Genomic DNA, 22,750 nt, shown 5'->3' with positions numbered 1-22,750 from the left:
GTCTCAGGAGCTCCCACAACCCGCGACCCCGCTGATTCCCTTGCCCAGATTGTCTCTCAGAGCCCTGAAACCACCTGGGCCCCGCTGGAGCCATGGCGCCCCCTAGTGGAGGCCTGATATTCTGTCCGATTCCAACCAAAATTCTAATACTCTGGGGCTGGCGAACCAGAGGCCAGGGGCCTGGGGGATGCTCCCTCCGTGACCCTCAAAGCTGGATCAGGCTCAAGGCCCCAATTCCAGCACACCAGGGAGCAGCCCTTTTAGGTAGGGGGTGGAGGTTTGTCCAGAAGCACCAGCTCTGGGGTTGCCACAAGCCGCCTGTCAGTTATAAAAATGTTCCCACACCCAGCACAGTGGAATTTTGGGGCTGGAAAGAGACTTTAAAGTATGTTTATAACTTTGCGTCCTAACGGCTTTGGCTGTTAAGGAGGCAAGGATTCTCTGACTGGCTCCACGCTGCCTACTCTGCAATTCTTGAGTTGTGATGAGTGAGTCCATTGAAAGGAACAACACTATCAACCTAAGAGCCAAGCCAGGTTTCCAGGTCACATCCTGGCTGATGCTCAGCCAGCGCTCCCTGACTGTGACAGGAGATGGTAGAGCAGCGCACGACCCCAAAGAGCGTGACAGAGTCAGGACTTGTAATGATGCACATCATATTCCTCAAGTCTCAGACACCACCCGAGAGGAAGGCATGCTGTTATGTATCGCGGGAAAAAAAAAATAACCACACATCCTAAGGCTTCTCTCAGCACCTGAGTTGTTAAAATGTGAAACAGACCACAGAAATGTGGGGGTTCTTGTTAAACTAGAAAATATGCACTGAATTCTCTGGGCAGGGACTAGTCCATGTTCAAGTGCTGAAAGTGCTTGAGGGATTCACCAACAACATCACAAGGCCTGTGGGGAGGGTGACCTTCCTCAGTGACCCTCTGTCCCCGAGCCCCCAGCAAACAGTGTAGCACAGACGAAGTGGAGGCAGGGCTTTTTAAAATCTCAGATGCTGCTTTATTTACCAAAGGTGCTGGCTCGGGGCTGGTTCTGCTGGCCAAGCCAGCCGATGGCTCTGGGGGTCCCAGCTCAGTCTTCCAAGGGCAAGACTGTACAGCCTTGCTGTGGGGGGTTGGGGGCAGGGTTCCCTCCCGGGGCCCTGGTGGGGTTCCCGCCCAGCGGCAGCCAGGGTGGGCAGTGGGTACCAGCACTGCCGTTTCAGGAAGGCACTTTCAGCTTCGGGGTCCCCAGGAAGAACTGCAGGACACGGTCGGCCAGGAGCGCCAGGCAGAAGTCCAGGAGCAGGACCTGGGCGATGACCAGCTTGAACTGTCGGGGCAGGGAGGGATGGTGAACTGGAGACCTGAAGCCCAGCCCAGGGTCACTGCCACAGGAGGGACCCATCAAGCTGAGCCCCAGGGTCACCTCCACAGGGCCACTGACCTCCACAGGGATGTCCACGAGGCCAAACTGGCTGTTGAAGTCGGGTGAGGAGCCGAGGAGCAGGCCGACGATGGCCAGGAGTGAAACTGCCAGACTCCACACCAGGGGCTTGTTCTCCGGCAGGCTCTCCATGAAGGGCGGGCCCTGTGGGGATGAGGGACAGATGGCTTCATGGGGTGGGGCTGGGTGGGCACACAGGGAGTGTTTGGGTGGGGCCCAGGCCTTACTTTGTAGTTGATGGCGAAGGTGGCCATCTGCATGGCCATGGCCATGATGTAGACAGTGCTGTTGACCAGGCTCGGCTCAAACTCCTTGTACAAGTCCACGAACTGCTCCTGCCTACAAGGATACATGGGAGTCAGGGCCCCCTCTCCTGCTCCGGCTCACACACCCTCTGTGGCTTCCTGCTACTCAGAGCTAGTGATCTGCCTGGCCTAGTGCCCCTCCCTGGACTCCCTGGACAACCCCCAGGCTCTCCTGCTGATGTCCGTAGAGTCATCCTCCTGCTACTCTCAGCTGCAGGGACATCACCTCCTCCAAGGCAGCACTTACTTCTCGGGGCTCCGGGCCTGGGCCTCACGGTACAGGTAGACGAGGCTCAGGAAGTGCACAAAGAACTGGAGCATGACGGTGAGGATGGTGTACAGGTTGAAGATGTTAGGCAGGGGCCGTTCTCGGGAGAGGGTCTTGAGGGGCTGCAGCAGCAAGGCAGGTGGGGGAGTCAGGACCTGGCTCACTCAAGGCCACCCGGCCCACTCAGCAGGCAATAACCTCCCGGGAGAGCTTGTGTAGAGCCGCCACCAAATCCTGGGGGATTCCATGGGTCGGCACCAGTCCCCGGAGCCCTGCCTGCCTCTCACCCGAGCCCAGGGCTGCCTCCCTAGCCCTGGCTCCGCCATCCAGGCTCCCCATGGCAGCCACAGGGGCCTGAGAATCATGAAGCAGATCCTGCCCTCCCTGGAGCCCACGGGACAGGCACAGTCCCGCCCAGCCAATCTCCTACCCCCTCCAGCCACCGGCGTCAGCTCATGCCTGTTTGGAGCCTATATGTCCAGTTCCCGGCGGCTGACCCCCCTGGTTCTTTACACCTCAGCCTGAGTGCTGGCGTCACACAGGCCTCCCCAGCTGTCCACCAGCCTGTCCTGTGTAGCCTGTGACCCGCTTTGTTGTTTTTTTACCCTCTTGATGATTGTTCATTGCTGGTGGGGCTCTGTGGGGCCCACCCCTGGGACCCCTGCCTGTGGACAGGTGTGGGACCCCAAGCTGTGCCACCTGGAGGGGTCTGGGTGCCTCAGTCCGCACCTGCCCTGCTGGCATTTCCTGAGCCATCCGAGGTATAGCCCCCACCTCTGGGGCCCCGAGTCCTGTAACTTGGGGATGACAATTCCCGTGCCTATAACAGCCTGGCCCTGGCTGGCCCATGCATCCCTGGCCTTCCAGCACCTCTGGGGCCCACCTTGGAACGGGAGATGAAGAGGAAGCAGCCGGCCAGCAGCAGCCCCTGTAGAGTGGCCTGGAAGTCACTGAACTTGACCCCTTCCAGGTAGAGGACGCTCTGGCTGTAGGCCAGGATGAGGGCATTGAGCGCCAGGATCTTGAACATCTGTAGCGTGGTCACCAGCGTGCAGCGGCCCTGCTTGATCACATGGCAGACTGCAGGGTGGTAGGGAGGCAGGTGTGGGTGTGGGTATGGGTATCAAGGGGGGAACGAAGGGAGGGGGAGCGGGGGCAAGCAACTCACTGCACTGGATGGATGAGAGCTTGGAGGTGAAGGGTGCTGCGATGCTGGCATCCCCCAGTTTCACAATGGGCGTGCTCTCGTCCTCGAGGTCTCGCAGCACCTGGCTCAGGCGGTCCTGTAGGGTAGGCAGTAGGCTGTCAGCCCTGGCCAGGATGGGGTGCAGCGCCTCCCATCTTGGGACTCACCCTCTGGGAGGTTGGCTGCTCCTCGGAGGGAGGGAGCCCCGACCGCTGCTTGGCTGTCCTGGAGGTCGCTCTGATGCCACTGTTGCTCAGGGTTGGGCTGTCCCGGGGCCGCCGTCGCCGCTCGACAACCCGCTCAGGGGCATTGGCCAAGAGCGCCACACCTGGGGGCAGGAGGGCGTCAGACGCGGAAGAGCGGGCTCCACGGAGGAGCAGATTGGTGGCTTCAGAGCCACTGCTCCTGAAGCCCCCCCAGCTGGCTCCCATGAGGACAGTTCCCAGACTTCCCATTTCACCTGACACCCTAAGAAGACCTCAGAGAGCGCCCATGTTGCTTTCTACAAACTACTTTAAGAAAACAAACCACCAACAACCAACGCCCACAAAATATGCAATGAAAATACACACAACACTAGATGGCGCATCACCTGAGGTCAGGAGTCCGAGATCAGCCTGGCCAACATGGTGAAATCCCGTCTCTACTAAAAATACAAAAGTTAGATGGGCATGGTGGCTGGCGCCTGTAATCCTAGCTACTTGGGAGGCTGAGGCAGGAGAATTGCTTGAACCTGGGAAGTAGAGGTTGCAGTGAGCTGAGACTGTACTATTGTACTCCAGCCTGGGCAACAAGCAAGAAACTGTCTCCAAAAAAAAAAAAAAAAGGGTTGGGTGGGATGCAGTGGTTCACACCCGTAATTCTAGCGCTTTGGGAGGCCAAGGTGGTGGATCACTTGAGGTCAGGAGTTGGAGACCAACCTGACCGACATGGTGAAACTCCATCTCTACTAAAAATACAAAAATTAACCGGGCGTGGTGGCACGTGCCTGTAATCCCAGCTACTTGGGAGGCTGAGGCAAGAGAATTGCTTGCCTGAACCCGGGAGGTGGAGGTTGCAGTGAGCCGAGATCGTGCCATTGTACTCCAGCCTGGGTGACAGAGCAAGGCTCCGTCCAACAAAAAAAAAAAAAAAAGGACAGGGTCTTGCACTGTCACTTAGGTTAGAGTGGATCACACCACTGCCTTGAACTCCCAGACTCAAGTGATCCTCTCACCTCAGCCTCCCAAAGCACTGTGATTCCAGGCAGGAGCCACAGTACTCAGCCACGTGTGTGCTTTTGACAGACATCTGGGGCTATGAACCATCTTTACGGCTTCAGCTCTGGGTTTTCTGAGTCACTCTCCCAACTTGTTGCCTCTCTCCTGGCCTCTGGCCTCCACCCTGCTCTGTTCCTGGGATACTCAAATCCCTTCCTGCCCTCAAAGCCCCTGACCTTGCCACCCCCTCCCATCCCCTGCACTGCTTCCTCATAGGAATTAGCGCCCCCATGGCTGTCACCAAGGGCCGGGTCTGTTTTTCTAGCTCAGTGACATGTCCTCAACACCTGGCCCACAAAGGAAGGAACCACCCAAGCCCACAGCACTCACCCACATCAGCGTGCTTCAGAGCGCCCACATCGTTGGTGCCATCCCCACACATGAGGGTCACGTAGCCCAGCTCCTTCAGGCTGGTGATGACAAACTCCTGTGTCGGCGGAAACAGGCTGAGCAGGGGCTGCGTGCCTACCTCTGTGCCCCGACCCCTAGGGCTGTGCACATACCTTCTGCTTGGGGGCCACGCGGGCGAACACCTGCACGTGGGGGATGAGGCGGAGCAGCTGCTGGGGGTCGGTGGCCTGCAGGTGGGCCAAGCCGTCGCCTGTGAGGCACAGTGCGTGCTCCAGGGCCAGTGCCCTTGGGGAGCCCCGGGCCAGGGGCAGCACGATGCTGCCGTCAATGGAGCGCCACTCGCACTGCCGGCCTGTGGGCAGCACCTAGGGTTAGGGCTGGGGGCTTGGCTTCCCTGGGCTCAGAAGCGCCCTCCCTCCACTCGGACCCCAGCACTAGCTAGTCTCTCTTCTCCGGAGCCCCCACCTCCCTAACCACGCAGGTGACCCCCAGCCCTGCCCTGGGCACTCCACAAAGAACGTCCCTCAGGTGTGCAGGGTGGAACTAAGAGCCTGGGGCCTGAGCTACTTGCCTGAGAGCATGGGACAGAGCCAGATTAGAACCCAGGCAGTCTGACCCCAGCTAAGCCATGCGCCCACCTCATGCAAGGCCCCCCAACCTGAAACACACAGAACAGGGCTATGGCGCTCTCCTTGGGAAACCCCACACCAGGCCCTCACCTATCCCTGCGCCCGTGGCCTCTCTGAAATCCTGTTTTCTTGGGGCTGGGCCCCCTCCCCACTCTGACAGGGCCCCCGAGTTCTCAACGTCCTCTTGCTCCACTTCCCCTTTCTTGACGGCTGGCCCTGGCTTGGATGCTGGGCGCTGCGATGGCCGAGGGCGGCCCACCAGCCCTCCCGGCACTGGCCTGCTCACCCTGGACCGTCTCGCCCTGAAGGGCAGCACACCTCCACCGGGGGGGCTGGTGCTGCAGCTGTTGCTAGACCAGCTTCACTTTTCAATCAACAATCCTGCTCATCTGCTCCAGGCCACCTGCCCACAATCCCCAGGCCCTGGCAGACCCCGGTAGCTGGGGCTGGGGCAGGGGGAGGCCTGGGACCAACAGAACAGGAGGGCAGGGACCGAGTCCTCTGAGAGGTGGCCTGGAGGTTCTGGAAGCCGCTCTGGCCCAGCCCTGTGGCAACCCCGCGCCATGTGGTTCTCCTTAGGGCCCTCTGTTAACACTCATGCAGGCCCTGGACTGTGTGCGCCCAGGGGGCTTCACCTCTAGCCCTGGGGCAGGTATCTGGTAAGCCCCACACCTCTAGCTGGGAGGGGCTGGATCTGTATGTCTGCCTCTTCATCAGTCTGAATCCAGGGCATTGCTCAAAGAGGTCACCAGGGACAGGTTGGAGCCATGAGCTCTGGAGTCAGGCTGTCTGGGTTCTAATCCTTAGCCATGGGGACATCAAGTGACCTGGGCAAGTGGGTTCACTTCTGAGCTTCTGTCCCTTCTCTACAAAGCAGGGGCCCTGAGAGCTGACCCAGCCAGCTTCCTCCTCTGTGGCGTGGGGAAGGCAAGCCACCCCGTGTGGTGCAGGGTGGGGTGGAGGGACCAATGTAGTAACACGCACAGAGTGCTCTGCCTGGGGTCTGGTGAGGCTGAACACTGAGCAAACTGTGCCATCAACTGCGGCTGAGGATGCCAGCAGTCCCTGTGCTTGGGAAGGGAGCGCTCGGTACATGGGCAGCTTGCTGGGCCAAAAAGGGTGTGAGATGAGGATGATACTGAGGATAGGGAGTAAGCGTAGTAGGAGCAGTATCTGCCCATGAGTGCACAGGAAACCTGAGCTGGCAGTCAGACTGTCGCCTCATTATGGTAAATAAACACCTACATTCCACACTTCTCGGGACCTGTGACCCAGTGAACACTCGCATGCTGTCCGAGGTGCCCAGTGGGCCAGGGCTGTGATTAGTGGTGCCACCGTGGTGCCAGGCATTTGAAGACACTGTGCTGGTGAGGCCTGGCACACAGGTGGGCTGTTGCAATGGGCGCTGTTCTTGGACTCAGGGTCCCCCTTCCCCACTGTGGGCCAGGCTAGGGCCTCACCTTTCTCAGAGGGAGGCTGCAGGATCAGCGTGTGATCCTTTTCAATGAAGTGCAGCTCCTGGGCCACATGGCATGCAGTGAGCGGGTTGTCTCCTGTGATCATGACCACCTTGGGGAGAGAGGGGCAGAAGCTCAGCAGGGCAGCCTAGGGCCAAGCTCTAGGCCAGAGACAAGGCTGCCAAGTCTCCTTCTAAGGCAGGCCACAGTGAGAGATCCTGGGCCTCTAACCGAGACCCTGAATGGGCTTCCAAGGGCCACAATCCACCCCCACCCAGGTCATTTTACACAAATGACACGTGTATGTGTCCTTCTGAAGACACCCTTAGCTTGGATTTGCAATACAAATGAACAACCTGCCCTTGAGGTGGGCCCTCTTTGCTTGGTAGCTGCCTATGGGGGTAATATTTCAATGAACAGGAGGATGGGACCATGACCTCTGGGCCTGGTGGGGACTAACCACATCACCCATCTGACCCAGAGTCATCATCCTTTGAGACAGCTCACTCGCCCCTTGTCTTTTAGCAAAAGACACCCTAAGTCCCAAAATAGAAAACACAAGCCACCAGAAGCCACCAGGACAGGCAGACACTGCCCCCTACCCCTCAACTCCCCAGCCTCAGCTGCCTTCTCTCCAGGATGGCGGTGGATCAGGGAAGTGGAGAGAAGTGCCCCCAGCTTTCCATGATGTGGGGGATGAGGGGAGTGGTCTGTGGAGGTAAGAGGAGCCAGCATAGGCAGGTCCCAGAGTGTCCTTGGGCCAGGAGCAACATTAGCACCTGAGCTATCATCTTGCTCAGCCAAAATGTGCAGCCTGTGAGACCTGGGTGCCCACCCCCACCATGAAGCTGTAATTGTCATCTCCTCGCCTCTATTTCCCATGCAGAGGGTGGAGCCAACCCGTCCCCATACCCGGTGGGACGCATTCTGGATCTCCCGGATCACGGCCTTGGAGTCAGCCTTGAGCGGGCAGGAGACCACGATGAAGCCGACGAACTTGAGGCTGCACTCCAGGGCCTCCCGCTTGACTTCCCGGGCCTGTGGACAGACGGGGTACCCTCACCATCTGTCCCTCCCTCTACCCACAGTCTGCATTTCCTGAGCTCTGACCATGCGCTAGGAACCAGGGGGATGATGGAAGGCCCTGTTCCCGTAGCGGGGACATGCGAGGGTTGGGAGGGGAGAAATGCCAGGAGGGTACCAGGCACGCTTGGGGGGTGGGATCTGGCAGTGACTGGGAAGTCTGGGTCCCCCGAATGTGGCTCTATGTCCTGGTTGTGGACATGGGCACACCACAGAGTCCCTTGTGGCTCAGCTTCCAAGTCAATGAAGTAGGGACTCTCCCAATAATGTTGGAGTTTAGCCATGAACTCTTACTCCCCGGGGCTCCACCACATACCAGTGACTGGGCAGAGACCCCCTGGCCTTAGGGAGATCACACTGCACCAGGGGAGATGCATGATCAAGAAGGTCACAGAAATCAGAGTACTGAGTGCCACGAGAGAGGAGGTGGGAATGGAATCCAGAGGGGTGTGGAAAGGCCTCAGAAGTGCCCACTCTGAAGGCGATGACGACCTGGGCCACTGGGAAGGGGGCTCCAGGTGCAGGAACGGGGCAGAGCATGCAGGCTGTGAGCCGTGGCCTGGGCTCTGCACACAGCACTGCAACCTAAGGCTAAATTCTGGAAGGATCTACAACTGTAGGATGCAAGCAGAACAAATAGGAGCCAGGAAGAAGCCACGCCGCAGATGTGCCGGTGGTGGAGGCACAGGGTGGGATGTGTGGAGGATGGATGGTGAGAGGGCTGATGCCACCAAGCCCTGCCCAAGACCAGGGCAGAATAGTAGAGCCAGGGACACACCAGGACTGGGGCAGGTGAGGCCTGCATGTGCTCTGCATGAGCCAGGACTGGGTGGTTCCCCACAGCAGGAGACAGACTGAGTGCCATTTGGGGTCTCCAAAGGTAGAAGCTAGAAGTGGGGCAAGGAGGACAAAATCGCGACCATTCAACTTGGCACTGTAGGGCACAGGAAGTGACTCAGGGAGGAGCTGACGGGCCAGGCACATGGTGAAGGCGGGTGGGGGAGCCTGGGCCCGTACCTGCTGGTGAGTGAGGTGTCCCAGCTCCTTGTACCCCAGCGCCAGGACGCGGGCTCCTTCCCGGGAGATCTCAGTGTGGATGTAGTGGTAGTCAGGCGGGCACTGGGAGAACTGCAGGGAACGCAGGGGGATGTCACGGGCTGCCCCGCGCCCCACCCCTTGCCCCAGGCTGAGGCCAGCTCACCATGGAGTGCAGGGTTTCGGGGGCCCCCTTCACGGCCGCGATGTAGCAGAGGTCAGTGGAGCCCAGCTTCTCATACGAGGCAAGCACGGACATTCGCTTCAGGGCACTGGCAAAATGAAAGCGCTGGTGAATTTTCAGCCCCTGAGTTTTAATACTTCGGGGGAATACTTTCTCATCTGGAAACAAATAAGTACGAGTCCTGAGGGGCTTTGCTCCAAAGAGGCAGCCAAGCCCCTATCTCTCCCCCCGGCCTTCCCCACCTCCCTCCTGCCACCCCCAGGGCCTGATCGGGGGCTGCGGGCTAGAGCAGGGGTTGGTCCAGAGCTGGGAGACCTGGGCTCGGAGGACCCTGGTACTGTGGCTTCCGCCAGGACAGGGCAGATTACAACCCAGAGGAACACCCAAGGATGTGGCTTGTCCTGGGTCTAAGGTGAACCTCTGGCCATCCACCTCGGGGAGCATCAGAGCTGTAGGTCTGCCTGTCCCCAAGATCCTCTGAAGGGTGCAGCCCACCTGCCTAGGGCTGTGAGAGCCAGTGGCTCCCCCTTGCTGGGCCTGAGGCCCCAGCCCCTCACCTTTGGTCAGCGTCCAGTCCACGGCCGTCAGCATGGCCTTCTCTAGGGGGTCACCCACGAGGGTGCCGTCGTCCAGCTGCATGAGCGAGTGGCACGAGGCCAGGGCCCGGTGTGTTTCTACAGGGATGTTGGACACAGGAGTCACCTCCTTCCCGTCTCTGCAAGGACAGGGAACAGCTGGTTACAGGGTGCAGGCGGGTAGGGCGAAGCTACATCTCCATCAGCAGAAGAACCCATTGACATTCATTCTGTGCCAGTCACTGGCTGCCTTGGGCGCCAACTGTGTCTTTGAGACCCGCACCTGCTTCACAGATGCCCCCAGAAGCCAGGCATCGTGCATGCGGGTACTGCGGTCGCATGGCTGGCGTGGGATGTTCCAGGCCTGAGCTAAGCCCCCATGCCGCTGCCACGGCTCACACCCAGGACTTTGTGGGGAGCCCCTGGAAATGAACCCCTGAGGCAGGGCCTCTGACGGGCCCTCACTGCAACAGCTTGGGGTGGATGGGCCACCTGTCTCTCGACTTCCCAGAAACCCCATCTGGGTGACCTTTGGCCCAGGCCCCCGACACTCACCTCAGCCCGGCAACACCGCGCACCACCAGGCTGTCACTGGTCAAGGTCCCCGTCTTGTCAAAGCAGCACACCTCGACCTTGCCAGCAAAGGGGATCCGGAAGGGCTCTGTGCAGTACATGTCTAGGGGTGGGAGTGAGGTCAGGGGTCCTGCTTGGCCCCAGCCCACTCGGCCCCACCCCATTTGACACACTCACAGAGCTTGGCCAGGGCGATGAGGGAGGTGTTCACGGCCAGGGACAGCTCGATGGGCAGCTCAGGAGGCACAACCGAGGTGAGGATCAGGGTGCACTCCAGAAACAGCTTGTAGCGGTTCCGGCTGGGGTCCTTGGTACCTGTGGAGACAGGGCCTGCCAGCCTGGGGCCTCGGAGGGCGGGAGTAGGGGACCGCAGAGGCCGTGGCGCTTACCTTCAATCCATACGTAGGCGGCTGCAGCAATGGCAAACACCAGGAGGAAGAGGATGAAGATGAAGGTCTCCAGGTTGTTCGCAGTCACCCTCTTGACCCCGAAGAGGATGGTGCGCAGCAGTTTGCCCTGGAGGGATGGAGGGACAGTCTTTCTGCTGTCTGGGCTCCCTCCAGCACCTCAGGCCGGGGAGAGGGGGCCTGGTCTCGGGGTGGCCTCTGTACCCTGGCCCAGGTCCAGGGCTGTGCTGCCAGAGTCAGCCCATGGGGTAGATATTCTGAGGTCTGAAAGGGTTGATGCCTTGGCTGTCCAACTGCCCTGGGGTCCACCCTCCCCAGACCTGGCCCTGCACCTGGGATGTGTTGAATCCGGTTCGCAAGACGTAGGCCACACACCCGTTGTCTACCGCTGGGGAGAGAAGCAGAGTCACTGTCATGCCTGTCTCCTCGTCCTGACTCTCTCATGATCAAGCAAACGGGCAAAGTGGGTGGGAGCCCAGATACCCCTAGATGCTCGTGAGGCACCTACGCTTCAGGCCCGTGGTGGCTTTCTGTGGGGGAATGTGCTGCACCACCTTGGTGCCCCCGAAGATGACATGTAGCCGGGAGTCGGCCTGGAGGTCCAGCACCCTGTCTGGGCTGAGGTCTTCGATGGGTTCCTGGGGAGGAAGATCATGAATCTGGATGACCAGGCCCACCTTGGTTCCTTTTCCATCTGAGTTCCTGGACAGCTGGACCTTGAGGCTGGAATGAGCCAGGGGGCTCCCCACCCAACCAGCACATTCCACCCAGCTCCCGGGTCCTCACCCTCACCCCATCCTGTCTTTCCCCACTGCACTCACAGTACCCGTTCCCTGGGGCCTGCATCTAGCCTCGTCCGGGACTCACCCGCTCCAGGCTGCTCCCAGCCCACCTTGGTCTGACATCCCAGGGCACCAATGTACCCTGGATGCCCTTGGCTCTCTCACCTCCTTCCTCACCCCCACCACCCAGCTCCCCAGTACACAGAGCTCATCCATGCTCACCCTGCCTCCTCCGCCTGTGCCTGGGGGGGATCCCTGCCACCCCCTGGGCCTCCACCTCCTGGCCTGTTTCCTCCTGAGTAGTTTGAGGATACCCATCCCCCACTAAGCACCTTCATCTGTGGCACGGACTCCCCTGTGAGCATGGCCTCGTCCACGATGCAGCGGCCTCGCAGCAGAAGCACGTCACATGGCACCAGGTTCTCCTGTGGGGAGCGGCCTGCAGGGCAGAGGTAGGAGGGTTGGCCAGAGGCCCTGAGGCTGGGGGTCCCACTGGGACTGAGCAGAACCCGGCCTCACCGATGGAGACGATGTCCCCTGGTACGATCTCATCACTGGCAATGGGCCTCCACTTGCGGCTCCGGTAGACCTGGGTGGGACACGCGTGTGTCAGCACAGAAGCCACATCTGTGCCACGCCCCCTACCTGGGTCTCCCCAGCAGCTGCACCTGGATCATGTGGGGCTTGTTGCCCATCTTCCGGATCTCCGACATGTTCCGCATCTGCTGCTGCACCAGCGAGGCCTCGAACGCCACCAGCATGGATAGCGTGAAAACGCTGTAGTACCAGTACTCATCCAGGCACCAGAGCCCCACACAGAACACCTGTGGGACGCCAGCCCGTCTGTTCTTGCTCTACCTGCCCTGTTCCCATGAGCCCCTTCTTTCTGCCCACCGGCTCTGACATGTGAGGACGGGGAGAAGCTTCCAGGTTTGGAAGTGGTGGGCAGGCTTGCTCCGGCTAGGAAAGCCCCAAGGGAGGAAATGGGGAGATGGGCCAGAGCTGCTGCCTTACCTGAAATACAAAGAAGGGGGCTGTGGCTCTCTCCTTGAAAAGCTCCGAGAAGTCAGGCACCACCATCTCAGCCCTGCAAGAGACCAGGCCCCATCCTGTTCCCAGGGCAAGGCCTCTGGGGTGTGGAGCCTCCACCCTGACCCCTCCAACCTGAGCATGGCAGGCCCCTCTCAAGAAACCAAGAGCCACATGTGGGTGTCAGGAGCCCTGGCGAGCTTCCAGATGGGAGGATCCATTTGACTGTGGCTCTCCCTCATCCTGGCTGCGCCTGGGGTAGACACGCTGCCCGCCCACAGCCCTCGGCTCTGCATAAACCAGATGAAGCTCCTGAATCTGCAATATGCTCTTCCCGGCAGCCTGGGGCTGGTGTCAGACGAGAGCCCATCATCTGGTCGAATGACGCAGCAAGTAGAGAAGGAACCTCTGATTGAAGGATGGAGGCCCTGAAGCTACAGACAGCAGAAGACACTGAGACCCAGCCCCACCAAAGCTGAGATTTTCTACGATTCCTGAATTAAAGCCCCAGAATGGGTCAAGTAGGGTGGTTCATGCCTGTAATCCCAGCACTTTGGGAGGCTGAGGCAGGAGGAGTGCTTGAGCCCAGGAGTTGGAGACTAGCCTGGGCAACACCATGAGACCTTCTCTTTACAAAAATTTAAAAATTAGCTGGGGGTGGTGGTGCGTGCCTGTGGTCCCAGCTGTTTGGGAGGCTGAGGCAGGACGAATGCTTGAGCCCAGGAGTTCAAGGCTGCAGTGAGCCATGATCACACCACTGCACTCCAGCCTGGGTAACAAAGTTAGACCCTGTCTCCAAAAAAAAAAAAAAAAAAAAAAAAAACCACAAAACAAACAAAAACAAAATGCTCAAGAATGCAACAACTCGGGCCTAAGGGTGTGTTCTGCAGCACTCTGTGCTAGGGCCCAACCTGATCAGGGCGCCAGTCATGTCAACGAGGGTCATTCTCGCTCTGCCCTTTAACTGGATGGACGTCTTATGTATGGGATGTGAGAAGAAGAAACCAAAGAGCAACCCCGTTGCTATCAAACAATAAGCCCTTCCCTTGTATCTTGCTGGGTACCTTTGCGTGAGTAAGAAGAGCATGAAAGGCCGGGCGCGGTGGCTCAAGCCTGTAATCCCAGCACTTTGGGAGGCCGAGACGGGCGGATCACGATGTCAGGAGATCGAGACCATCCTGGCTGACACGGTGAAACCCCGTCTCTACTAAAAAATACAAAAAAAAAAAACTAGCCGGGCGAGGTGGCGGGCGCCTGTAATCCCAGCTACTCGGGAGGCTGAGGCAGGAGAATGGCGTGAACCCGGGAGGCGGAGCTTGCAGTGAGCTGAGATCCAGCCACTGCACTCCAGCCTAGGCGGCAGAGCGAGACTCCGTCTCAAAAAAAAAAAAAAAAAAAAAAAAAAAAAAAAAAAAAGAAGAGCATGAAAAGGAACGTAGTTGCCACAGGTCATTAATGTGACTGGCCAACCTTGGGGTAGGGGAAGTCGCTAAATGTTTCTTATAAATCCTTGTATTAGACTGATAGTTGTAGTCAACATATCTGTAATCTCTTAACAGTGATTAAGTCAGGAAAGAGCTCCCTAGGTGTTCTGTGGGTTTCCAGGTTGAGGACCATTGTCACAAGGCCATGATGGGGTCTGGAGCCCAGTTCTCAGCTCCCAGCCACGTGTCAGCATTTGCAGTTTTGGTGAAGATGAAGGGATAGGGTGTGCATCACACATTGGCCATTGTATTCAGTACAAAAGACCAGACCTGGTCACTGTCTTCATCACCATTCCTGAAGCGCTGAGATGCGCAGACACGAAACAGTGAGGATTAAAATGTTCAGGTTGGGTGCAGTGACTCACGCCTGTAATCCCAGCACTTTGGGAGGCTGACTTAAGAGGATCGCTTGAGGCCAGGAGTTTGAGACAAGCCTGGGCAACATGGCGAGACCCCATCTCTACAGAAATAAACAAACATTTTTAAAGAATTTAAAATGAAGCAGTTGCTGAGGAGGGGCCACAGGCCAGACTCCTGTGGAGAACCTTATACTCAGGGTCTCACACCTCAGAGTACGGGCTTCCAGCTGCAGGCCCTCTGGGGTTCCTGCCAACAGGCAAGTTCAGGGGAGACTGGACTTAGAGCATGTTGCTCAAATGGCGTCACATTCACCTGGGATGTTTGGCTAAAAGGGCAGATTTGGCCAGGTGCAGTGGCTCACGCCTGTAATCCCAGCACTTTGGGAGGCCACCATGGGAGGATCACCTGAGGTCAGGAGTTCGAGACCAGCCTGGCCAACATGGTGAAACCCCTGTCCCTATTAAAAATACAAAAATTAGCCAGGGGTGGTGGTGGGGGGCCTGTATTCCCAGCTACTTGGCAGGCTGAAGCAGGAGAATTGCTTGAACTAGGAAGGCGGAGGTTGCGGTGAGCTGAGATTGCGTCACTGCACTCCAGCCTAGGTGACAGAGCGAGACTCAGTCTCAAAAAAAATAATATTAATAATAAATAAATAAAAGGGCAGATGCCTCTGTCCCGTTTCCTAGGCACCCTGAATCAGGAGAGGAGCAGGACAGAAAGGCAAAGGTGCTACAAGCAAATCAAGGACTCACTTGTTGCTCCCAAATTTCTTCTCAGCTGCTCGGATCTCTGAGTCTTCCTGGAAGCCTCTGTTGCTCTGATAGTATGAGAAGGCGTTTCCCACAGGAAAGGCCACGGGGACAAACTGCTTCTTCTCCAGGGCATCGTAGGAATACTTGATCTTCTGGAATTCGAAGGACAGCACCTCGAGCCCGTCTTCGCCCTGTGGCAGAAGATGTGTTCGCCACAGAGGCCCCTGACCTTGGGGTGTCAGCGCCTGAGAATCCCACTCAAGCCCCTCCTCCAGGAGCCCAGCAGTCCCTACCTCATTGCGGTGCAGGGCCACAAGCTCTGTGGAGCCATTGTTGGGGGTTGGCACCACCTTCACGAACGTCGCTTTGCTGGGGTCATACTCCTGACAGAGACAAAGAAAGCACTGCGGCTTAGCTCTTCTCAACCTACAGTTCCAAGACCTCCCCTGGGGAGGTTTTGGATGCAGCAGCTCTATTTTTCTATATTCTGAAACATGCCCCTGGGCTCTGGTGCTGCCTCTGTCACTCCTTCGTCTATCATCAGGACAAAGGAGACCACCTTGCTGTGCCTCTGGTGCCATACTTAAAGCTGAGAGCCCAAGGCTGTACGCGGTGACTCACACCTGTAATCCCAGCACTTTGGGAGGCCAAGGTGGGCGGATCACTTGAGGTCAGGAGTTCGAGATCACCCTGGCCAAAGTGGCGAAACCCTGTCTCAACTAAAAATACAAAAATGAGACGGACATGGTGGTGCACACCTATAATCTCAGCTACTTGAACCTGGGAGGCGGAGGTTGCAGTGAACCAAGATTGCATCACTACACTCCAGGCTGGGTGATAGAGTGAGACCCCATCTCAATTAAAAAAAAAAAAAAAAACAACAGCCAGGCACAGTGGCTCACGCCTGTAATCCCAGCACTTCGGGAGGCCAAGGCAGGCAGATCACGACGTCAGGAGATTGAGACCATCCTGGCTAACACGGTGAAACTCCATCTCTACTAAAAATACAAAAAATTAGCCGGGTGTGGTGGCAGGTGCCTGCAGTCCCAGCTACTTGGCAGGTTGAGGCAGGAGAATGGCGTGAACCTGGGAGGCAGAGCTTGCAGTAAGCCAAGATCGCGCCACCACACTCCAGCCTGGGTGACAGAGCGAAACTCCGTCTCAAAATAAAAAGGTCGGGCGCAGTGGCTCATGCCTGTAATCCCAGCACTTCGGGAGGCCGAGGCAGTGGGGCGGGGGTGGGGGCAAATCACGAGGTCAGGAGTTCGAGACCAGCCTGGCCAATATGGTGAAACCCCGTCTCTACTAAAAATACAAAAAAAAAAAAAAAAAAGTTGCGCATGGTGGCAGTCACCTCTAGTCTCAGCTACTTGGGAGGCTGAGGCAGAAGAATCACTTGAACCCGGGAGGCGGAGGTTGCAGTAAGCCGAGGTTGTGCCACTGCACTCCAGCCTGGGCTACAAAGCCAGACTCCGTCTCACAAACAAACAAAAACCTCCAAAAAACAAAACAAAAACAAAAACAACAAAAACAAAAAAGCTGGGAAGCTGGGTGCACAGACAGCACCGAATGTCCAGGACTCTGCTCTGGTGATGGTGACATGAACTCAAATAGGAAGAAGGCTGCCGGGCACCCACCCAGTATGCCCTCAATTCACATGAGCCAAGCCCCCGCCCCCATCACAGGCCCCCTGGCCTTCTGCTCAGCTCTGCCTCTTCCACCAACCCTGCTCACTACACTCCACAGCTCCACATGCACATGGGGCTCCACCTCGCTTCAGCCTCAGCAAAGGGCCTTCGCACGTGTTTTCTCTGCCCGGAATACACATTAACACAGCTCCTTTGCTGCCTCAGGCTTTTGCTGAAACATCACCTTCCCAGGAGCCCCTCCCTGGCTGCCCCAACTAAAGTTCCCGGCAATGTTCCATCCTGTCCTGATGTTAGATGTCATCTCTCTTTAGCATCAACTGCTGACTATGAGTTCTCCCTCCCAGTAACACCACAAAGGCAGGGGGATTTGTCTGTTTTGTTCACTGCTGTTTCCCCAGCACCAAGGACACAGAAATGTTGAATGGAGCTCGTTCAGTGCTCCCTGGATCCCGTGAACCGCATCCATCCCTCTGCGGCTCTGCTAGACGGAGCCGCATGGAGACCCGGGAGCACAATGACGACCCGCAGAAACAAAGCACCATCCCACGGGTGGTTCATGGGCCTCCAAACCAGGCAGCAAATAATAACAATCACATAACTACAAATGTGACGTCATGGAAGAAAGGTACAAGAGGCTATATGCCATGCTGGCCCCAGGGATGGCACTTTGCAGATATCATCTCTGTTCTCATGATGGCACCCAGAGGTAGGTGTTACGGTTCTCGGTTTACAGAACGGGGAAACTGAAACTCAGAAGGCAGAAGCGGCCCTTTCTGAGATCTGAATCAAACCCAGACCCGCCTCTCCTGGCTGATGGCTGATCAGCTCCTCCCACTTCTCCAGCCCTGGAGAGGAAGTTAAGAGCTAAGCTGTTTAGCTGCAGGTCAAAAGGCAGCTGAAGTTTGAGCGGTGCCACAGTCCCCTTAACCTCTATTTTGTCCCTCATTGGCATCTTTCACTGTACTACCTCAAAAGCCACCAAGTTGAGCTCCTCCCTTGGGATAAATCTCTTTGAAGGACAGAACAGGTTCAGTCTCTCAGGAGAGAAGAATGAGGATTCTACCCACATTCAGAGCCAGAGAGGGTAGGGGGCTTCTGTCTTTCTGTAGCCCTTGATGCTGTTCCCTTTTCCTCTTCTTGAGGCAAACACACTCCTGGGATCAGAGGGGAAGCGTCCTGATATACCTCAGTGTCCATGGCTGCAAACCTGCTGGTGTCACCTGAGGCAGGCCCAGAGAGATGGCACAGTCACTGCTTCAGGCCCAGGGCAGCTCACATTCACCAACTCCTCCGACGACACTTGGTCATTCAGAACTATAGGTCAGGAGCGCGACCTTGCTTGCTGTTGTATCCTGAGCAGAACTATCACCACCCTCATTTTGCGAAAAGACATCATGTTAGTGACTCGCTCATAAACACTTCTGCCTCTCTTCAACATTGTGATTAACTGCATTTCATGCTCCCTTCCATCACAGTATGGAAGACCACTGAGCACTGGACAGCAAGACTTGGTTCAGTCTACGAACAAATTAAGCTTCATAGATGGGGGAAACCTATCCGAGTGGTCTCGCCTTACACTTTGAAAACCAAGGTAAGAGACAAACGAGAAGGAAGATAGGCCCGTTTCCAAAACAACAAGAGTAGTCGCTAATATGGGAACTAGCATTAACAAGTCCTACCTGACCTGGGCGACGTACGCTGGGCCCTGCGCTAAGCCTTTTACAAGTATTACATTATTGAATCTAAACGACCATACCAGGGAGGACTTCAGAGAAAGGAAATAACCCGCACCAGGGTTGCACAGCAAGTCAGCAGCGGGGTCATGATTAAGCCTGCGTCGAAGTGTAGAGGGTGCCCCTGGGGACCCAGGCCCAGCAGATGGGTGGCCCAGGTCGGGATGGTGACCGACAGGAAGGCCGCAGCTGGGACCTACGGCGAGGCCCGACCCTGCTGGGGGTCGGGCTCGCGCGTACACACTTACCGGGGTGCAGGTGAGCGCGCAATGCGCGTGCACAGACCAATGCCCCGAGAGGACAGTGAGCGCGTGCGCGAGGCAGATGGTGGCAAGCACGAGCAGCGCGGCTTCGGGGATCTGCACCCAACTGCTGCCCCAGCCCCAGCAGCCAGCGGCTGCGGCACCCAACCAGGCCGGATAGAGCAGCCCGGCGAATGGCAGCACCGTGAGGCGCCGCAGCAGCGCCAACCGCCGGTACGGCCACACGGCAGCGACCAGCTCGTCACCGTTCGCTATGAGCGCCGGCCCGGCGGCAAGGAGCGCGCGCGGCTGCGGCGCGGGCTTGGGCTGCCCGTCAGGCCGGGCCCCGCAAGGGCGGGCCGCGCAAGGCCGGACCCCGCAGGGCACCGCGTTGCCCACCGCCGCCGCTGCCGCCATCTTTCCTAGCGCCCGCGCTCACTTCCGGGCAGAGGAACGCCTCACTTCCGAAGTTTTACTTCCGGTAAGCCCTGAGCGCCGCCATGGCGGCCTGGACTAGGAAGAGCCGGGGCAACAAAGCAGGCGGGCCCCGGCAGGGACTACTGCGGATGCCGCCATGGCAGGCTGTGGCCGGAAGAAGAGGCACGGCGTCGCCATGACAGAGAGGGACTCAAAGACCTAACGCTGCCTGCCTCCGCTGCCACGCCGGACCGAGACCGGAAAAGAAAAGGCCGGCAAGGCGGGCTGGGCGCCACCATGACAGCCTGAATCAAAAAAAGCGAGCCCTCCTCCGTGGCTACACCAGCACCATCTGTCACGAGGGGCGGAGCCTGCACCCTGCAGAGGCGGGGTCGGGAGCTCCGGGGTTCCAGAGGCGGGGCCTGTTGCGAGGGCGGGGCTTGTGAGGGGCGGGGTCGGGGACCGCCCCGGAACACCACCACACCGGACCAGATAGGAATTATAAAAACTAACCGATCGCGGTGGCTCACCCCTGTAATCCCAACACTTTGGAAGGCCGAAGCGGGCGGATTACTTGAGGTCAAGAGTTCAAGACCAGCCTGGCCAACATGATGAAACCACGTCTCTACTAAACATACAAAAATTAGCTGGGCGTGATGGCACATACGTGTAATCCCAGCTATTCAGGAGGATGAGGGAGGAGAACTGCTTGAATTCGGGAGACGGAGGTTGCAGTGAGCCAAGATTGCTCCACTGCACTCCAGCCTGGCCAACAGAACAAAACTGTCTCAAAAAAAATGAAACCACATCTCTACTAAAAATACAAAAATTAGCCGGGCATGGTGGCACATGCCTGTAATCCTAGCTACTCGGGAGAATGAGGCAAGAGAATTGCTTGAGCCTGGGAGACGGAGGTTGCAGTGAGCCAAGATTGCTCAGCCTGGCCAACAGAGCAAGACTGTCTCCGAAAAAAAAAAAAAGAAAAATGAATTACAAAAAATTACTACTTTAACATAAAAAATGAAAATTTGGTGTTTACTTGAAATTACGTAGTTCTATATTATTAACTGTACTATTGCATAAACGCAATTTGAACAAAACCACAATAGGACTACTTACCAGTACCAATTAGTAGGATTAAACAATTAGTATGTGTGACAAATAGTAACAATATTTTATGTTTCTTTTTGTCCTCTGATACAGCAAATTTATTTAAACTTAAAATTTATTGGCTATTTAAATTTTGTAGCTTATATTTTTTTTTTTTTTTTTTTTTTTTTTTTTTTTTTTTTTTTTTTTTTTTGAGACGGAGTCTGGCTCTGTCGCCCGGCCTGGAGTGCAGTGGCCGGATCTCAGCTCACTGCAAGCTCCGCCCCCCGGGTTTACGCCATTCTCCTGCCTCAGCCTCCCGAGTAGCTGGGACTACAGGCGCCCGCCGCCTCGCCCGGCTAGTTTTTTGTATTTTTTAGTAGAGACGGGGTTTCACCGTGTTCGCCAGGATGGTCTCGATCTCCTGACCTAGTGATCCGCCCGTCTCGGCCTCCCAAAGTGCTGGGATTACAGGCTTGAGCCACCGCGCCCGGCCGCATATTCTTTATTTATTTATTTATTTATTTATTTTATTTTTTTTATTTTTTGAGATGGAGTCTCGCTCTGTCACCCGGGCTGGAGTGCAGTGGCCGGATCTCAGCTCACTACAAGCTCCGCCTCCCGGGTTTACGCCATTCTCCTGCCTCAGCCTCCCGAGTAGCTGGGACTACAGGCGCCCGCCACCTCACCCGGCTAGTTTTTTGTATTTTTTAGTAGAGACGGGGTTTCACTGTGTTAGCCAGGATGGTCTCGATCTCCTGACCTCGTGATCCACCCGTCTCGGCCTCCCAAAGTGCTGGGATTACAGGCTTGAGCCACCGCGCCCGGCCTTTTTAATTTTTTTGAGATGAAGTCTCACTCCGTGGCCCAGGCTGGAGTGCAGTGGCGCGATCTCGGCTCACTGCAAACTCCGCCTTCCCAGTTCAATCGATTATCCCATTTCAGCCTCCCAAGTAACTGGGATTACAGGCGCATGCCACTGCACCAGCTAATTTTTGTACTTTTTTTTTTTAGATGGAGTCTCACTCTCGCCCAGGCTGGAGTGCAGTGGCACCATCTCAGCTCACTGCTACCTAAGCCTCCCGGGTTCCAGCGATTCTCCTGCCTCAGGCTCCCAAGTAGTTGGCTACAGGCGCCGGCCACTACGCCCAGTTAATTTTTTGTATTTTCAGTAGAGACAGGGTTTCACTATGTTGGCCAGGTTGGTCTCGAACTCCTGACCTCGTGATCCACCCACCTCGGCCTCCCAAAGTGCTAGGATTACAGGCCTGAGCCAGCGTTCCCGGCCTAATGTTTTGTATTTTTAGTAGAGACTGGTTTCGCTATGTTGGCCAGGCTGGTCTTGAACTCCTGGCTTCTAATAATCTCACCGCCTCAGCCTCCCAAAGTGCTAGGATTACAGGTGTGAGCCACGGTGCCCGGTCCTTGTCTTTTGTTTTGTTTTCTTGGGACGGAGTCTCACTCTCGCCCAAGCTGGAGAATATGCCTGGCTGCATATTCTTAAGATACATGACTTTGTAAAAGGAGAAAGGAAATGTAATAGGACTTAATAATCAGATAGTATTGAATAAGATAATCTTCAGTAAAAATAGGAATGACATGTTTCTGTCCCATTATACAGTTCGGTATACTTACTTTTTCAGTTTTTTCTCCAGTATTAATTCTTTCCCATGCAAGGTCCAACCTTCTGCTCTTGGAGTCTGGGACTGGACCCCTTTCTGGTAGAAATACCTTTATAGAATGTTTACTCCAGGCCAGGCAAGGGTGGCTCACGCCTGTAATCCCAGCACTTTGGGAGGCCAAGGCAGGCGGATCACGAGGTCAGGAGATCGAGACCATCCTGGCTAACACGGTGAAACCCCGTCTCTACTAAAAATACAAAAAAAATACAAAAAATAAAAATTAGCAGGGCACGGGGAAATGTGCCTGTAGTTCTAGCTACTCGGGAGGCTGAGGCAAGAGAATCGCTTGAACCTGGGAAGCAGAGGTTGCAGTGAGCCGAGATCGTGCCTCTGCACTCCAGCCTGGGCGACAGAGCCAGACTCCGTCTCAAAAAAAAAAAAAAAAAAAAGTGGTTTACTCCAGTTTCTCCCTGCATTTAATAATTTTGTTCCCTTTAAGGCGTGTTTTTATTTTATTGACTGAAAACGAGTAGCCTGAGAAGTAAAGTGTAGGAAGCCTTGGCGATAGGACTAATAGCCTCATCTTAAATTCCTGATCTCTGGAGGACATCAGGGCCTCCTACCTGTTCCAGTGACCTGGGAGTCTCCCCAGCTCCAAGGCATGGGGATGGCTTCGTTGAACACGGAGTCTGGAATTCCATGCACACTCGTGTGACCAGTGTTCTGGAAAAAGAAGCAGGAAGGGGCTGGACGCAGTGGCTCACACCTGTAATCCCAACACTTTGAGAGGCCGAGGCGGGCGAATCACGAGATCAGGAGTTGGAGACCAGCCTGGCCAACATGGT

General features: G+C 56.5%; 1 protein-coding gene across 4 annotated transcripts; it reads right to left on the bottom strand.

Annotated features, from left to right (window-relative positions):
* Positions 1–985: 985 nt before the first annotated feature.
* ATP13A1 (ATPase 13A1) lies at positions 986–19,975 on the bottom strand. 4 transcript variants are annotated; one of them, XM_050769457.1, is made up of 26 exons: positions 18,784–19,975; positions 15,447–15,536; positions 15,154–15,344; positions 12,543–12,615; positions 12,197–12,352; positions 12,048–12,117; positions 11,861–11,967; positions 11,255–11,384; positions 11,079–11,134; positions 10,729–10,855; positions 10,517–10,654; positions 10,322–10,442; positions 9,749–9,906; positions 9,174–9,349; positions 8,990–9,100; positions 7,802–7,927; positions 6,893–7,001; positions 4,956–5,155; positions 4,783–4,879; positions 3,361–3,521; positions 3,176–3,290; positions 2,891–3,087; positions 1,987–2,129; positions 1,662–1,773; positions 1,435–1,601; positions 986–1,320 (listed from the first exon to the last, which is right to left on the bottom strand). In XM_050769457.1, the coding sequence occupies exons 1-26, from the start codon at positions 19,192–19,194 to the stop codon at positions 1,224–1,226; spliced, it is 3,639 nt and encodes a 1,212-aa protein (XP_050625414.1). In that variant the 5' UTR covers positions 19,195–19,975; the 3' UTR covers positions 986–1,223. The 4 variants fall into 4 exon arrangements, with proteins under 4 accessions (XP_050625414.1, XP_050625415.1, XP_050625413.1 ...); XM_050769458.1 differs by having other exon boundaries at positions 1,435–1,578; XM_050769456.1 differs by having other exon boundaries at positions 1,435–1,773.
* Between the last annotated feature and the right edge of the window lie 2,775 nt (positions 19,976–22,750).

Source organism: Macaca thibetana, chromosome 19 (assembly GCF_024542745.1).
Source record: "Macaca thibetana thibetana isolate TM-01 chromosome 19, ASM2454274v1, whole genome shotgun sequence".
Lineage (NCBI taxonomy): Eukaryota > Metazoa > Chordata > Mammalia > Primates > Cercopithecidae > Macaca > Macaca thibetana.
This window is presented reverse-complemented; position numbering and strand designations above follow the sequence as displayed.

Excerpts from the sequence above, each read along its gene's own strand:
- ATP13A1 (XM_050769456.1), bottom strand. The coding sequence starts at position 19,194 with ATGGCGGCAGCGGCGGCGGTGGGCAACGCGGTGCCCTGCGGGGTCCGG. Across the intron at positions 10,443-10,516 it reads CATCGCCCTGGCCAAGCTCT|ACATGTACTGCACAGAGCCC; the intron begins GTGAGTGTGTCA and ends TCCCACCCCTAG. Across the intron at positions 1,321-1,434 it reads TCGTGGACATCCCTGTGGAG|TTCAAGCTGGTCATCGCCCA; the intron begins GTCAGTGGCCCT and ends CTGCCCCGACAG.